Source organism: Perca flavescens, chromosome 3 (genome assembly GCF_004354835.1).
Source record: "Perca flavescens isolate YP-PL-M2 chromosome 3, PFLA_1.0, whole genome shotgun sequence".
Taxonomy (NCBI): domain Eukaryota; kingdom Metazoa; phylum Chordata; class Actinopteri; order Perciformes; family Percidae; genus Perca; species Perca flavescens.
The window spans coordinates 27,405,149-27,422,987 of record NC_041333.1 but is presented as its reverse complement, the minus strand read 5'-3'; the positions used below and the strand labels follow the sequence as shown (position 1 = coordinate 27,422,987).

Genomic DNA, 17,839 nt, shown 5'->3' with positions numbered 1-17,839 from the left:
TATGGAGCATACAATACGAAGCTATTAAAATGATAATCTTTGACATTTATACATCATGTTTTAATGTTAAACAAAGGTAGCACAATTCTTAGGATTAACTTTATCTGTGGATGGTTACATTACCTACAGGCCAACAAGCCTGTCATCAATGTGTAAAATTAAAAACAAATCACAAATAGTCCGATTTATCTTTGCTAATAATATGTTGGACTCATGTTGATGTATATTTTCCTACATATTAACTTTTGAAAAAAAAAAAAACTAACAATAACTTGGTGCCCACCTGCAGTAACTCTGAGGACCCTCCTAAGGGGCCCGGACCCCCTGTTGAAGATCTCTGGTCTAGCGTGAACAATTTAGACAGGACAGGAAGTCAAATACTTGATGCTCACATTGACCATCAGGTCAGCATTCGACACAGCCCAAACAAGAGGATGCAGTGTCATTAGAAACCAGACAGACAGAGCTGCAACTGAGCTTTAGACTTTTAAAACCGGTGCTTACGGCTGCAATACTATCTTAGTATTTTGTGTTACATTTTCATACCTCTTCTACAGATGTTTTGGTTTGCAGTAATGCAAGAATGAGCTGGTTTGCTAACTTCTATGTGAAATATTTAATGTCAGATACAGGGCAGCGTGATCTGTGTTGTAGATCAATTATTTGCCCACCAAAAGAGTCTGAAAAGATTACTTATTGCCCCTTGAAGCTCACCCATCATTTAAAACATATCAAGGTTTCATTACATCTATCGGGGAATAAATCGCCTTTTTTATCAAAATTTTAAAAAGCTCTCTTTATATCTTAAGCTTAATGCTGTAGTAACATGATTGGTTCTACAGCAAGCGCAAGATGAGTCATTTGAGTTTTGGCATTTATGGTAGAAAATATTTGTAAAAATCCAGATAAGGTCCTTAGAAACACAGTATTCTACATTTATATAACGGTTAATTGATTGTAATGGTTATGGTAAATTTGTATTTGGCTTGTATCTTAATATTTCAAGATTATTTTCAGTTGGTAGATTGCATGCAAATCTCATTGTCTTTCACAGATAGAGTGACCTTTCATTGTGCAAATGAGGGGCTTCATCACTGCCAGTCTGAAAGGACAGATTGCGTTGTTGATGTATAATGCAACAAACAGAATGTATTCAAACGTGCACTTGGCAATATTTGCATGCAGAAATAGTGTTGTCTCATATATGTATAAGCACCTAGTTTAGTTCTAAACAGATCAAGAACAAAATGATTAATGTGAACGTCAGTGTGTTAATGGCATTGTAAAAATGATTAAGGTCTGCACCATACCTCCATTAGGGTGTTTTTTGCCACCTGTAAGGATGCACAGTTGGCAGTGGTGCAATACTTGATAATCAACACTTACAGTATACTTTATTTAAATATAAATAGTTTACAATAAATACAACTAACTATGCTCCAAAGGTAAGCACACACAAGTATACTGGCTTTAGCTGATGGCGGGTCAAAATGGAAAAATAATGAAACATAGGTGTCCCAGTTTGAAACTACATTGTAGTCATGAAAATGGACTGCTTCTTGATACTGACAAGACAACGTGAAATTATTGATCTCTGTGGTCCGTACAGCAGCAGATTCAGCTGCTTAACATAATCAAATAACTGGACATAGATTAGCATACTAAGAAGGTAAGAATGCAAGATGAGGAGCAACTACTTTAGGCTTGGTCAGCCAACCTGCTGCAATTGCAGATGGATTGTTTTCAAAGACCATCCCACACACTCCTGCTTTGTTTCTTTAGCTACCAGCGCCCGGCATCAGCTTGATTTGATGAACATTTGAGTGTTAGGACGTTTTTATTTTTCATTTAGACAACCCCAATCATTTGTTATAGGATTGTGATGCTGTATTCCACTCTTAAATTACTTCTTGTTCTTAGTGTGGGGATTTGATTTGAAGTGATTTGCCACTTGATGTTTAAATATAAATGCTGTAAACCTTTTCATCAATGTGCAGCAAATAGAATTTTTTGAATTTGAGCAAATGTCTTCGGACCAAAATCTCTTAAGTAAATAGGATAGAACAGCACGATAACATTAAATGGAGATGGGTGACAAACATTAAGTGTCTTGGTCAAGTGTTGGGCCACCATGAGCCACCAGAACAGCTCCAATGCTCCTTGGTAAAGATTCTTCAATTCTCTTAAACTCCTGTCAGCAAATAGTGAAAAATGCCCAGCATACTGTAATGTTCCAGGGTTCATGTTCAAATTGCTTGTTTTGTCTGATATGCAGGTACGATATTCAACTTAATATAATAGAAGATGAAGAAAACCAGCAAATATTCACATTTGAGAAGCAGGAACTAGTGAATTTTTGGCTTTTGTTGCTAAAGTATAAGACTTAAACGAGCTTAACTGCATCATCAAAATTGTTGCCATTTTCTTTGCTTCAGCTAATCAATTAATTGACTAATAGTTTCCCCTGTAATCTGGTGACTAAGGCCATAGCAGATGATTCACAACATGTTCACACTCATCATTATGTTTTCCACTCATTTATTCAGACTGTTCCTTTAATCACCGGTTTGTAAATTTGAAGCTGAGAAATGGGATCTCAGACAACTTTGTAAAAAGTCAGTCTGTTCCCTTGAGCAAGACACTTATCTCCTAGTTATTTCAGTGAAGTGACCCAGTAGGGGACTGTGAACTGGCAGCTGTGTGAATGTGCATAGCTGTATAAAAGTAAAGCAGGGCAGTGCCGAGAAAGACCATGCATACTCAGCAGAAATCTACATTATTACAGCGTCTGTGTCATCCGGACTGCTACCGAACATGATGACACATAGTGATGATGTAGTGCAGCCAAGTAATGGTGCTAGATTTCCCTGTGTGGCAGCAGCGACCACCGGTAAGGCTGTGGCTCAGCAGTGCAGGTTAATGATTTCCCCCTCACTGAACTGGATGTGGAATAATCCTGTAAAAGAGAAGAATAGCAGAGCACAACCCCTCAGGACTCTTTCTCCTCCTCTCCATTCCGTCCATCCCTCTCTCTGTCTATCCTCCTGTTCTCCATCCCTCCCTCCCTCCATCCTTATTGTGTCTGTAGCATCTGCTGGTGCTCGCCGGTGTCAGAGCGGGGGTGGGGACTTTTCTGACACTACAGTGTGTGTGTGCACATGTGTGTGTGTGTGTGTGTGTGTAATATTAAAAAGACAAATACAGAGTGTGGGTGTTTGCATGAGCATGAGCATGCGCGCCTCACTGTACGGTAATGGTTATAATTGTAGTTGTGGGGATAATGCATGCGTTGTGCCCTCTCATTAAACCACACTGTGCAAATGTGGGCACAGAGGGAGAAAAAAGGGGGAGGGAGAGGGAATGAGAGGCAGTTTGCCTCGTTTGCCTTGTCTGCCACACCCGGCCCACTTGCCTCCTCCTCCTACCTTCATCCCTTTCTCTCCCTCCATCTCTCTCTCACACACTCCTCCTCCTCTGCTCTTCTAGTCTATCTGCTGGTGTTTCCATGAGAACAGAGCGCGCTGGGTATGGGGGGTGGGTGGGTTTGTGGTGTGGGTGACGTGTCCTAAGAGCATAGTGTGTGTGTGTGTGTGTGTGTGTGTGTGTGTGTGTGTGTGTGTGTGTGTGCATGCGCCTTGCGATCATCACTGCTATCTTTCACACGTCTCTCCTGGCAAGAGATGCTCCTGGCTGTGCCAGAAAACGTGCTTTTGGCATCGCCGTAGCAATTTGGACGCAGAGCTCACAGGCTCATCACTGATCAGAGATCCAGAGAATGTATAACACACAGTCTGAGAGAGAGCCTGAGCAATCAGACGAGGCGACTTCCATTTGGGAGCTTCTCTTTTTTAATAAAAAGACACCTCCTTATAATGTGTGGATGATGGGTGATAAAACATAGGGGTATAACAAAAATACAGCACAATTAAAAAAAAAAAATCTATCTGAGCAAAAATTGGAGGTATCCAGTCAGTCATTAAGCAAGTCTTTTTAGGGTGGGGCCGCAGCTTTTGCTGGAGCCAGGCTAAAAGGGAAGAGGAGGAGGGTGAGAAGATGTAGACGAGAGGAGTGCTGATCTAGAAGAGGTGGGGGGGTTCATCACTATGAGCAAAAAGAGGAGGAGAAGGAGAAAGAGAAGGAGGAGGGGGATAGTGTGAAGGTAAGAGGGGAGGAGAGAGGGATGGAGGGAGAGAGGGGAAGGGAGGGGTTTAAAGGGTGGGCTTGTAGTTATTGTCAGGCAGCGAGTAAGAGAGAGAGAGAGAGAGGTGCGCCCAGCCAGACCGACTGAAGAGCGTGTGTGCAAACTAGGATGAGTAAATGCACTGGGTGGCTTAGCTGTTGATACAGCCAGAGAGAGAGAGAGAGTGTGTGCGCACGAAAGCGAGAGAGAGAGCACACGAGAGAGAGAGAGAGAGAGAGAGAGAGAGAGAGAGAGAGAGAGAGGGAGAGAGAAGAAGTGAAAGGGAGAAAAAAGGGAAGAAAGAAGCAGAGAACAAAAAAGGGAGGATACAACTACAACTATGCTGTGCTGCATAAGAAGAACCAAACCGGTAAACTGCTCTGATTTGCTTTATCAATATTTTCAGCTCTTTCATAATGACAAAATGATATATCTCAACTCTGAACTTTGTGACTGTTGGATTGTAGTCAGATCAAGGTGCTTGAGGAGAGATTAGAGAAAATTGGTGGTGTAATTTGCTTTGACTCTGGGCCTGACTTGTCTTTGTAGAAGTCTATCCACAGAGCCCAGACACGCCTAGTTAATGTGATTATCCCGCATGAATGGATGTCACCACAATGCCTCTTAGACCTCACACTGTACTTGCAGAGAGAGGCACGCGACTGTAACTCGATCTTGGGCAGTCCGGCATTCCCTCTTATTGATCATGCACTTGAAAAAAGTAAAAGATTATTGAAAGGCACTTGATAGATTCTGTATTGTCTCTGAAAGTCTCCCTCATTTGTTTAGGGGCTCTACTGAACTCCTCTAATCCACCATTGTTAATGATGATTCATTAATTAGACCAACCTACAGTATGTGCTTTTAATTGATGTCTTAAACACGGGTTTTAGTGTCTTTTGTACTTCTGTTATCTTCAGCAGAAATGGGTGACACAGGAAAGTAGATTTCCACAGAGAAGAAAAAAAGGGTGGGGTACAGACTGAGTGAGCAGCACCATCATGTCAGTGGCCCCCGGGGAATACAATGGGAATAAATGAGTCTAAATGGATTATCAAAGCCCTCCAGCTTTATAAGTGGATGCTGTCAATTGAGGGTTATATGAAGTGTGCACTTATTTAAAGGGTGTAAAAGGCTGGTGTTGGGTAGTTTATAATAACCCATGGCTATTCTCAGTGGCAGAGAATAATAAAAGAAAAAAGGTGTTGCATGGAAGCGGGTGGGTCTTGACAGTGGAGAAAAAGGTGGCACTCCTGTGCTTAATTTCAGCAGCTATCAGGGTGGTTTTGTGCCTGATCAGGGCCGGTTTCCTGCTGCTATCTCAAACTGATTGTGATTTTATCGGACTCATAACGCACTGGATTCCCATGCCACTTGATTGCTTCTTAAATCTTACCCGGTATGAGTCATATTAGCTCTGGCAGGGAGGAGAGAGAGAGAGAAAGGAAGCAAGTCTTGCCAGTTGAAAGACATGCAGGAAGAGTAGGATGCAGAGCGACATGCAGGCAGGGAGAGAATGAGCGGTGGGGAGTGTAGCTGGTGCACATTCAGGTAGATAGAGGGTGGAAAAAGATGCAAGATGAGGTAGAGAGCGAAGGGAACTTGGTTGGCAGAGGAATAGCGGTGGGGGAAAAAAAGGATTGAGACAGGGAGAGAGGTTGCAAGGTATGGGGGAAGGTAGGAAGAGGCAGGCATGCATGCAGCAAATAGGGAACGAAACTGGATGGTGACTACAACCAGCAGGAAATGTGGTAGCGACAGAGTGAGGGATGAGGGTTGGAGGAGGTGAGCAGGCGCAAAGGTGAGAAAGATCAAAAGAAAGGAAGCCGGCGTGCTGCACACTGCAGCCATGTGGGTGAGGCACCGGCTCATCCCAGTGTCGCTGCCTCGACCGTTCGTGTCTCAGCACAAGGGAAAGAAAACCACCCGGCCTACAAGCACTTATTCTCCTGCCTCCTGTTTTTGAGGAGCAGAGGCATAAATTAATCCAGACATACTCTGTGGTCTTCATGGATGGATGAGCAAAGAGCATGGTTTGCTGCTTTAAACATGGCAGTATTGCTGTGGATCCTGCCACTGTGGAGTGTTAAGTGCTGTTGCAACATCTTCACCATGAGAGTGGCTATTAGCACTTCATTTAAGTCTCCTCAGTAGCCCCAGCCCCTAGTTTTATATTTAGTTTCATGCAGTTTTGAAGCAACATTCACCACCCTTGAAATTGCCCTAGCCTTAGGATCAAGGATCAAGTTGTTCCAGGTCCATCTTGAACTCAGGTCTTCCTCCATCACCAGGCCTACTCAAAGCTGCCATTTCCCCCCATAAACCTGTACTTAAAATCCCACCCATATGTGCTATACTATGTCCAAACTCCATCCCTAGTTATCCTCCTAGTACCAGGACGATACCTGTCCTGCCCTCACTTGAGGGCTTGAGCCTCAATCAATCTAGACCAAAATCAAGACCCAGTCAGCTACCTTAAAGATGATTGTCTCCTCTCATACAGTCACTCTGCCATGCACTCAAAGCCCCTTTCCCCTGAGCCTGGCTTTAGCCAAAGCACCAGCCACAGCCCATATTTCCATATTCCTCCAGCCCACCCCTAGCCCCTTTCCTTCAGCTCCTCTCCACTTCCACTTGCCCCTCTCCTCAGCCCCACTGCCCCTCTCCCCATCCTCATCCCCAGCGGCGATTGCCGAGCCTTTGTTCAGGCAGAGTCGGTGTAATTGAATTAAAGGCTGCTCCAGAGGATGTAATGACGCTGGTATATGGCCGCTTATTAGTTGCTGCAGAGCCTCTTTTCCAGGGCCGTTGTAAAAGAAACAGTGCATCCTTTAACATCGCTCATCAATTCATCGTCAAAGGATGAGAGAGGGAGAGAGAGAGGGAGAGAGAGATAGCGAGCGGCGGCTGTGGCAGTCACCACCTGAGCCCCCCTCTCCTCATCTGCAGGAGATAGCTGGCTAAAAGGGTGTGGTGCTCCGCTGTGTCTGTATATGTGTGTGCACATTTGTGTGTGTGTGTGTGTGTGTGTGTGAGAGAGAATGAGTGGGTAGCACTTTGCTTAGTGAGTTAGAGAGTGAAAGACGACAGAAAGAGAAAGAGAAAGAAGGAGCGGGAGATATCCAGCAGTTGTAGACAGCAGCTTTGTATTGGCTCTTTGGTGTCTGGATAGTTCCTGCAGAAAAGCAGACAGCCATTGAAATCATGCTGGGATTTTCAGGAGAGAGGTGCCATTGCAGGAAGTATGTGTGCCACCAGCAGGGTGGCTAATATCTCGCTGCCTGCCTCGGAACTGTGGTAATATGACAAATGTTTAGGGAGTTTTTCTATTTTATTTAAATTAGCTAAGGTACCATATATTATATTACTTACAATATCTGGTTTAATATACATACATCTTCAATAATTACACAATAAAGTGACTTGGATCAAATAAATTCAGCAGCTGCACCTGTTGGGTTTGTGATAAAATGGCCTCTGCAAAGCTCCACAATTATAAATTCAAATATTACCTTTTAATATTTCTCTCCCCTCTTGCTAGCGGCATTCGATCCAAGGCTGGGCGGAGCAGCGAGGTGAAAAGGAAGTCTCCCAATTGAATGGATCAGAATAAAAAAACAAAACTTATTATATGCGCGTCTAGTGTGTGCATTAGCGAGAGCTGTGGTTCTGTGGTAATCAACCATCATAACCCCCCCATCATGAAACAAGTCCCTAATGACACTGGCAATGAGGCAGTGTGAAGGTGGTGGATTGTTACTGTGTCTCACTATTGGGGGATGTGTGTGTGTGTGTGTGTGTGTGTGTGTGTGTGTGTGTCCATTGGGGGGGGATGTGTGTGTGTGTGTGTGTGTGTGTGTGTGTGTGTGTGTGTGTGTGGTTATGGTCCTGTCGGTAAAGCCATTGATTCTCGGGTGTGGTTCTCACGACAGCGGGTGCCCACTCAAGGACAGAGACAGACAGGGAGAGAGCATATACTGCAGCTGATAGGAAAACCTATAATTGACACATCCAGCTGTCGGCTAGTATACTGAACACATTTTAGCATTGCCATTTATTACTTTACAGACAGAAAAGACAGAGGCTATGTGCTTAGGCTATTGTACATTTAAATTCTGAACATGAAGATGCACTCATCATTTGTCACCTACACATGGCAAAGTGTCCTCCAGCAAGCTTTTAATGTTGCTAGATTATCCTTTAGCTGTTATAATAGCAGGATTGCATAATATGTTTCACAACCATGCAAGAAAACATTTTTTTTTGCTGGCTAATGATATCAGTTTAAAATGGGTAAGGTAGAGTATCTATGGCAACCTGAAAGACCATGTTCAAAGAGGAAACACTGCGGACTAATTGTAATAAGTAATTTGATTAACCTGATAATGCAAATATGTTGCTTCACTGCAAATTTATCAACGAAGAGTTTAAACGGTCATGCAGTCTCGGTGTGAAGATTTAAAGGGAGTGTACCTTGTGGTGTGCTTTACCTTTGGGAGGTGCTGCTGTATTTATGAATGAAAATGTGTGCTGCACAGACACTGAGTGGAATAGCGCCTGCAGGAGGGTACGCGACCAGGGTTCAGTTAGCAGTGAAGCAGTAATGTTTCCATTGACATAATTCAAGATTTGAATTTAGCCACTATCTCAGTCGTTAACCACTGGTACATTGTATATGACAGCATAATACGTTTGATATGACAGGTCAAAGTAGCTCAGTGCTGAATCTTATGGTCCATGAAAATAGACAACAGCAGTCAGAAAATCACAGTGCAGCACTTTTGAGGGCACAGACACATATCAATAATTCAAATGATGATGCTATAATTTTGTGGTCAAACCATGATGGTGATCTTTCTTCTTCATCTTCACACACCGATATGAGATCACCTGGCACTCTGATGGTATTTTATTACATTTGCACCCAAACGCACCCAGATGTCTAAAGTGAATGACATACCCTCCATTCCAACAATGATGTCATACCCCCATATTCCCTCACACCCTCATCCATCGCTTTGTCTCTCTGTCTGACTCACTGTATGCAGCCAGTAAGTAATTATATTTAGAGTTAAGTGCTTGGGTCAACTTTTTGGCAATTGTAAGCACCCATGAGATCAGACATAGTAAAAGCCCAATAAGTCACCGGAGACCTGCATCTTATTAAAAGCATAGGGTGTGCCACTGGTACTTTGTCTGTCTCGTTGGCAATCTGTTCTAATAGCAGGACATTTGCTGAAGTTAATTTTCACATTTCCACAAAAATCCCTATATTTGAGAAGCAGTGTGAAACCCCTGCAATTCTACTATCCCTTTCACAGCCAGCAGTATCAGGCTGTTTTTTTTAATAATACATTGCACAAAATTGCTTCAGGAAGATGGTGTATATGAAGAATTGCAGGAAGGGCCCAAGGCAGGATTTACACCCTGAACCCTGGGGATGGCATGTGAATAAAGGTGGAGGAGGAGGTGAATATACCAACACAGCTGCACCTTGGCCTCTCTGCTCCAATATTGGACTGACACACTGACCCTGAAGAAGACATGTTGGTTTAGGGCCTCTGGCTCTTAAATCATGTCACACAGATGTGATTTCTCACCCAGGCAGCTGTCCAAGTCAAACCTCGTATCCAATATAATGACACTATTAGAGACAGTAGGTATCAGGAAATAGGCTGATGGATGTAGCTACTGAGTCTCATCTTGAAAACCATTTCCACTCAAATTCACTGACCTTAAAGACGATGCTACTGCTCAGTGACATAGACCGCCAGCATTGATACATATAACCCTTTTGGCCCCCCAACCGGCCCCGCACCGCACCCTCCCACATCACACACAACCCCTCCTTATCCATGCTGATTGCTCCGCCTGATTTACAAGTTCCCATTGGCCCGCTCCCCTGAGGGGTCAGGAGCACTGCCAATCAGGGTGACATATAGTCTTTCATAGCACCAACCAGCAGATAGTGCCGTGATGAGTTAGCACTCTGGTTGTCAAGGTAACCTTTGATGGTTGGGAGGGGTATGGCAGTGAATGCTGAGGAGATTCTAGCAGGCAGCTCGTTCCCTAGCAGCCAGAGAGGCTACCGAAAGACGAAAGCTACTGTACCTAGAGAATAGCAGATTGGCTCATTATTTTGGAGAAAAAGCCTCAATTTTGAATGCTTGCATTTTTCTGGTTACAATTTTGAAGATATCATTAGCAGTGAATCCAGGGGAAATTAATGAATGCCATGGAGAGGTTCTACATTTAAGTGTAATTATTCACTAAAGCCATTTCAGCTCCATTATCAAGAGGACAATATCAACTTCATGCCTGGATTGAATAACCACAATAAATGCCTTGTGTAATTTGTTGTGCCCCAAATCCCAGTGTATCCAATTTATTATGTGGTGACAATCGACCCACAGACACATTTGGTATTCTCATGATTCACAATGCCACTAAATCTCTTCTTTCCAGCACATTAAATGATAAAATTCGGTAAATCAAATGGATCACTGGATCCTGACAGACTTGATACCTGGAAGGACACAAACACAGATTCTGCAGTTTTAAACATCTTTATCATTTGGCTAACTGATGCTGCACTGCCTGCATGCTCTTTGACAGTTTGTTTTGCTTCATGTTGCTTATTCACATTCATTTAAGGTGCACATTTAAAGCTTTTGATTGGTTAATCTTTGGCTATAGATAATATTTTACCTTGATTTGTTTGCCTATTCATTTTGAATGTACTGATTCATTTTGTTTGCCACTTTCAGTGCTCATCATTCATTCCTTTATTTGATTTGATTTCTTTTTATTAGATTTATATGACTCTATAGCACAACCCACTATTTGATGGACAGCTATGGATCCAGTTACAGAAGGTAATATCATGGAACCCCTTTCAATATTACATTGTGTACTGCCCTATTCCTAACCCTTTTCCTCATCAAATCCTACACTTGTACTCAATTTTAAACCAGTCCTGAAACCCTGACCCAACTTTTCCCACTCTAAAATTCTCCAGCAATGGCTATAAATACCTTAATTCATAAGTTAACTAATAAATAATCTCTCATAGCATATATCTTTGTCTTTTTCTGACTTCTGACCTTTCAACTCATGCCATATTGTGCCTTTCTTTGCCAGCATGATATTTTGGAATCAGCAACCTCAAGCTAAATACCCCCACAGTAGAGGGATTCTTTGCAAGTGTGTAGCATTGCAACCAGTACATTCCCTTGCTGGTTTCCAGTGGACCTACTTGATGGCTTACAGTAGAGTTTAACTTGCTATATTTTCTCTTGGCTACCAGGTGGAGAAGAATGAGGAAGCGGACCAGAAGATTGAACAGGATGGCACCACCAACAAACCCGAGGACAAGGCCCACAAGGCTGCCACCAAAATACAGGCCAGCTTCCGTGGACACATAACTCGGAAAAAGATGAAAGACGGAGAGGAAGAGAAGGAGGGAGACAGTCCTGCTGCTGCAGAAGAGGCGACAGAGGGAGGAGAGGAGGCAAAGAAAGCAGAGGGAGAGGAGGCACCCGCAAAGGAGGAAGAAGCTGCAGGGGAGGAGGCCAAGAAGGAGGAGGAGACGAGCCAAGCCAAAAGCCCAGTGGCAGACAAGCCAGCTAACTCTCCAGCAGCTGCTGCTGCCTCTCCAGTAGGTGCAGCGACATCTCCTGTAGCTGCAGCACCGGCAGCTGCTGCCTCTCCTACAGCCACCACAGCACCCTCTGAGCCCCAGAAAGAGGAGCCAAAGGTGGAGGAGAAAGCCGAGGAGAAGCCCAAAGAGGTGGAGGCCCCAGCGGCGGCAGCCAAGAGTCCTACCACAGCCACAGCTGAGGAGAAGAAGGAGGAGGAGAGTGAAGAGAAAAAGGAGGAGCCCAGACAAGCCGATGTGCCTGCTGCTGTCAGCCCGGCAGCTGAAGCAGAGAAGGAGGAGCCTAACCAAACAAAAGAAAAACAAGGTAACTATACTAAAGCTTTTAACTTCAATTCATTACAGTATGATTCATTTAAAAACCCATTACATGCACACAAGCACATGCCAAATAAAGCAAATCCCACTTGGATAAAACCAACAAGAAGGTTTACTTAGGTGTGCACGTTTGCGAGGGCACTGAGTTCAAAGACAAAAATATTTCCAGACACAATCGCCAATCAAAAAGCAATTACTTTCTGTAAAAAACTAATAACGGGGAATAGGTAGGCTCCACCTTCCCGTCGTCTTCTTGGCAGCCACCGCAGGAATTAACTGCTTCTTGAGTCTTTGGGATTTAAAGATCTTTGGCAGTGCTCCACCTTTCACTGGTTAACACAGAAACACAGCTCAATATTAGATTAGACAGTCTTGTATCTCAGCCTCTGCAAGATGGAAACTCCATACAGATGAGGCGGAGATTGGGATAGAAATGTGTTGGAAATGATTAAGCGCTGGTCAGGAACAATGTTGTAAAATGGGCTTGTGTTATGTGTTATGCTAGTTTATTTTTAAGAAGCAGGTTTTATTATTTGCCTAATTAAAAAGCATCATTTTTTTGTGAGTCATAAAGGTTCATCAACCATCAACCAAGACCAACATATTGACGTGGCTGCTACAGTCATTTTTCTAATTAAATCACAAATAAACACATTAAATCCTCTTTACACATTGCATCAGGTCAAAAATATTGATAATATCCAACTCCAGTTAATAGATTTGAAATAAAAAAAAAAACATTTGACTTCCAATTATGGTGGAAACGTATACTAGAGAAGAGCCTGGAAAGCCATGAAATTACATTATAACGTTGATATAACAAAATCTTGACATGATCTCATATTTCTGGTCCAAGGACTCTCAGACTGGGTCAGACAGGTAGTTAATGGAGCATGCTCACTCTGGAGTAGGTGGGGGTGTGAGGTAGGAAACTCACACACACACACCCACTGGAGAACTACATGGAAACTAGGTCACCTAGGCCGCACTGTCTCCCTGTTGTCATAGTTACCACCTCAATGGGATGGCTGTCCTGCATGGAGCAGAGCGGGGATAACAGGTGCTCTGATTTCAATGAATGATTAATGATCCCTACTGGTCACGATCCGCACCGGGGATGCCTGTCACAAACAAACACAACTTGACAAAGAACTGCTAATTAAGAATCCACTGCTGGCCACAATCTGCTTCACCAACTGCAAATTAATATTTATAACTAAGTCACTTGGCTAAGGTTTGTCAGCGCACAGGCCGGAGTCACATGCACAAGGACGCCAGGTACTCTGATCTGACTAAATGATTTATGAGGTTATGATCCAGATTCTTTACCTAGGGCAGTCTGTGTCACTGGCTTCACTTAGTTACATCTTACCAAGTTGTTAACTGTCATAGCATGATGCCATAGCACTGCATATTCACACTAGAGCTTCGTTTGGGCCCAAAAAATCAAGCCCGACCCAGCCCGAGCCCGTGCACGTTGTGTCCAAGCCCGGCCCGGCCCGACACATTAATTGGAATTATGAGCCCGAGCCCGATTTCCACCCGACACTTTTTTTAATCCGTGGGCCGTTATAACTGACGTTCTCAACTACAATTCAGAGTTGTTTGAACTGCAAAAATCTGTTTAAAATGATCTTAATGAATAATGCAACAGGAGCGAAGCATGTAAACTGCGCTGTTTGTTTATTCAGAATGGAACGGATCGCAAATGGATCTGAATGAAGAAAAGTAAAAAACTCAACGTATTTCTCTGTCAGGGCTTGCCCGCTTGCCTCGCCCTCGGGGGGAGCCTACGCTTGGAGAAGTAACAAAGGAGGACGTTGAAGGCTGACTATCATCTTTTCTGCCTTGGCGAGCCTGCTTCATGTGTCTGTTCATCATCCACGTCCCCGTTTTATTTGCTGTCATAGGCGAACAGCGGCCGCACTTAATGCACTCAACAAAGCCGACACATATGTTGACACTTACCACGACTTGTTTAAAATGGTTCCATACCTCCGACTTTCCTCCAAACTTGCTCAAAGGTTTTTCTTTTTTTCTTTACATCATCAAGCTCCATGTTGCACTTAAGCTCCACAATACAGCCCGCAGCCCCTGTGTGATGCGTGCGAGAGGAGGAGACTCCGCGCATGACACATGTTGCATTTTGTAACTGTAGTTCAACTTGTGTAACTTTTTGGACACATTTGTTACTTTGGCCTAAATAGATAATAGTTCTGGTTATGGCATAGCTTTCTCCCCACCCAATTAGGCTAAAGTAATGATTAAAAAAAACACAAATGCTTGATCATTTGTGCCGGCCGGCCCGGCCCGGCCCGAGGATGGTGGCGGAAAATAACGGCCCGCTCGGGTCGGGCTCGGGCTCGGGCAGAGAATCTAAACTCAAATTCACACATACCGATATAATAAACGTTATCTATATAGCACCTTTCATACAAGAAATACAGATCAAAGTGCAGACAATTTAAACAACAGTTAAAATGATGAAATACATTTAAAAATACAATAAAAAGAGGAATATAAAATAATAAATTATAATTACATAAACCGCAGCAATGAGAAAATCAAAGTAATGGTGGCAATAACATAATAACAGCTTAGAGGATGGCAAGAATAAAAAGGGGAGGCAATTTTCAGACTCAGATACAAAACCACAGAAAGCTGTTTCAACATATGTCTTTGGTATGCTGAGCAGCAGTCTGTTAATCTGAGAGATCTTCCACGGAGATATCTTTGCATCATGTCATATTATGTTCTCAGGGAAAGTCCATAATTATAAGTTATAACATTCATAAAGTTGATCCAAAAACTAAGTGGGAGCCAGTGCAGAGACTTCATAACAGGAGTGATGTGATCTCAAGGGAGTTTTCAAGGGGAGTAAATAGGGTCAACAGCTATAGAGTTGGTTGTCATCTGCAGTGTTAATCAATACTAGTGCTAACAAACACAAAGAAGCAGACCCAGGACAAAGCCTTGCAGCCCTTCATATGAACTGTCTGTTCTTTGAATTGAGACAATTTTTTTTTGCCACAAACAAAATTACAAATGTAAATGGAAGTGGGGAAAAACAGATAATGTGCATCCAAAATGCCATTCATGTCATGATTGACGCCAATTCTAATGCTTCCCTCAAATTCAGCTCTACTTCATATTTGATTTACAAGTTCCACAGTAAACTACGTGTCATGCTCTCATTACATTGTTTACTGAACAATTCAGTGAAAGCAATGGGCAGAATCGCCAAACAAGACAAAAATCAATGTTTTCCCGTGTCCAACTCTTATTTGCCGTCACCGTCACCATGGTCGACAGCTGAGGTGCTACTGATGGTAGAATACCAGAACTTTATGTGCTCAGTGTCTTTAGAGAGAAAGGCACTCTCATGTCTGTCATAATGGCTAACAATCTAATTATTTCTTACTTGGAAGATCATGCTGTCTTGAGTCACACACTCACACATTAGTGCAAGCACTAACACAGACATGATTGCCCTACTCCCCTGTCTTTCTCTCTGCCTTGCCCTCACGCACACATACACACACACCTACACACTCACACACTCCATCACCCCAATCTCCAATGCAATGATGTCATTCTTTGATGTCTCCTCTTTCTATTAAAAGAGTATGAGATCATCATGGTATGAGATCACCGCTCTCAGGGCACTTGAATAATAGGCTTAGTCAGAAACAATAAAATAAAGGTCCCAATATAATTGCAGCCTCTATAATGAATGACAATAAATGTTTTTACTTTTGATTTTATAGACATATACAATAATAATAATAATAATAATAATAATAATAATAATAATAATAATAATAATAATTTATTAGCAGCAAAATAGCCTTCAGCACAGGAATAATATAAAGAAAAATATGAAGCATCAGGGCAATATTACTCAAAAACTTGATTAGTAATGGCTCAGTGATGTATCATGGATCATTATTCAGCAGTATTCGCCTCTTAGTAAGCCACCACTGGATGTTGTTACAGATACACTGTGGGCATCACACAGTATTCGATGTGACAGGCCGAGATACTGCTGTTAGCGTTATAATGTCCGTTCAAATGCTTCATGGGTCCATTAGGTGCATTCTCTTCCTTTATTATTTACAGAGCCAATGTGGGATTTTAGACATTAGGTTGCATCTTCTGACTGACATGCTCTCAGTTTTAATAGAGTTGACAGTTGTGAACAACATGAATTACAGTTTCTTCTGTGTGTTTTTTAATCCACATTTTCATAGTTTTTGAATGTTACCGTATGCTTTTTTATACTGAGAACCTTCTGTGGTGAAATATTTAAAACATCAAAGTAGCAGCTCATACTGTATGTGATATATTTGATACTCCGTAGCTAAGAAGAGCCATATAGAGCTTTATTATTCCAACCTCACAATGTAAAACAAATCCACAGGCTAATTTTCTCTCTTCCTCTCTCCTCTCCTCTTCCCGACTAACCTTTAATCTATCATGTCCCCCTTCTCTCCACCCTTACATCTAATTTTCCTCCTCTCGCTTTGCCTTTTTCTCTCTTTACCCTTCACCCTCCGTCCACCCAGATGATGCAGAGGAGTCTAAAGCAGGGGAGGCCACCCCGGCAGATGCAGCGGCGGAGGGCACCGAGTCCAAGGATGACTAAGGCAATGTCTAACCTAAAGAAAGCAGAATTAAGAGTATGAAGAATAACACAAAAACAAAAATCTAAAAAGGTTGCTCTTTGCCTTTCTAATGTGAAGGCAGTCCGTTTCTATTTGTTTGTCATTTTTTGTGTGGCAATGATTTTCTCATGTTGGGGGAGTTTCCAGCGTTATGTTTTTTGGCTCAAGCTAATACTATGAGGAAGTGGTGTTGATGATAATGATAAGATGGTGATTATGAAAAATGATTGTTACCTTGATGATAATGGTGATGAGGAGGAGGAATTAAACGTCACTATCTATTATAAGTGAATCAGTGGTGAAATAAACGCTCCCAACGGGATATTTCCACATGTAAAATGCATTGTGAATGCACGATACTTTATTTGCATTACAATGCCCTTTCTTTAAACACATTTTGCAAATAAAATCTGTACTTCTGCAAATGCACGCACAAAAACAAGCTGGTTTAATGCAACTCTAGTTTTCAACACAGTACAATTGTATTGAGAACACAGCAAATAGGTAACATACTGACACATTGGATGAAGAATAGAATGTATAATTAAATGTGTGACATTTCCAGTTGGGCAGCTTTATCCTGAATCCAAAAAACAAATATAGGACTATTACTCTCTCTTTATTCAGCTTGAGTCATTCAAGCTTGGTTTACACCCCTTTTACAAACTCCCTGTTTACTCACATTTTCAGTAAAGGACCTGTTGTCATGTAAATGACATAAGCATATAATAAACTACAGGAGTCAGCTATATTATTGGTGTAACTGGCTCTTACATGACGATTTTTGTTCTGCCAACCAAACCTGAGAACAGTAGCATGAACCATCCAACCATATGCATGATGGGAACTCTCCCTCTGAGAGGAACTTTTTCGCAGTCACAAAAACTTAAGAGGTGTGGCGGCTTCTTTTTGATGTCTTTGGTGTTGTTATGACAGTTTATATGAATTGGAAAAAATATTCTTGCACTGATGTTACACAAAAAAAGGTAAAAAGAAAAATCAAACAAATGAGCAAAGAAA

At 42.3% G+C, this 17,839-nt stretch overlaps 1 protein-coding gene across 1 annotated transcript; it reads left to right on the top strand.

The window, feature by feature from the left end:
• The first annotated feature begins 4,490 nt into the window (after positions 1 to 4,490).
• gap43 (growth associated protein 43) lies at positions 4,491 to 17,171 on the top strand. Its single transcript, XM_028574536.1, has 3 exons — positions 4,491 to 4,550; positions 11,487 to 12,144; positions 16,721 to 17,171. The coding sequence occupies exons 1-3, from the start codon at positions 4,521 to 4,523 to the stop codon at positions 16,798 to 16,800; spliced, it is 768 nt and encodes a 255-aa protein (XP_028430337.1). The 5' UTR covers positions 4,491 to 4,520; the 3' UTR covers positions 16,801 to 17,171.
• The last annotated feature ends 668 nt before the right edge of the window (positions 17,172 to 17,839 follow it).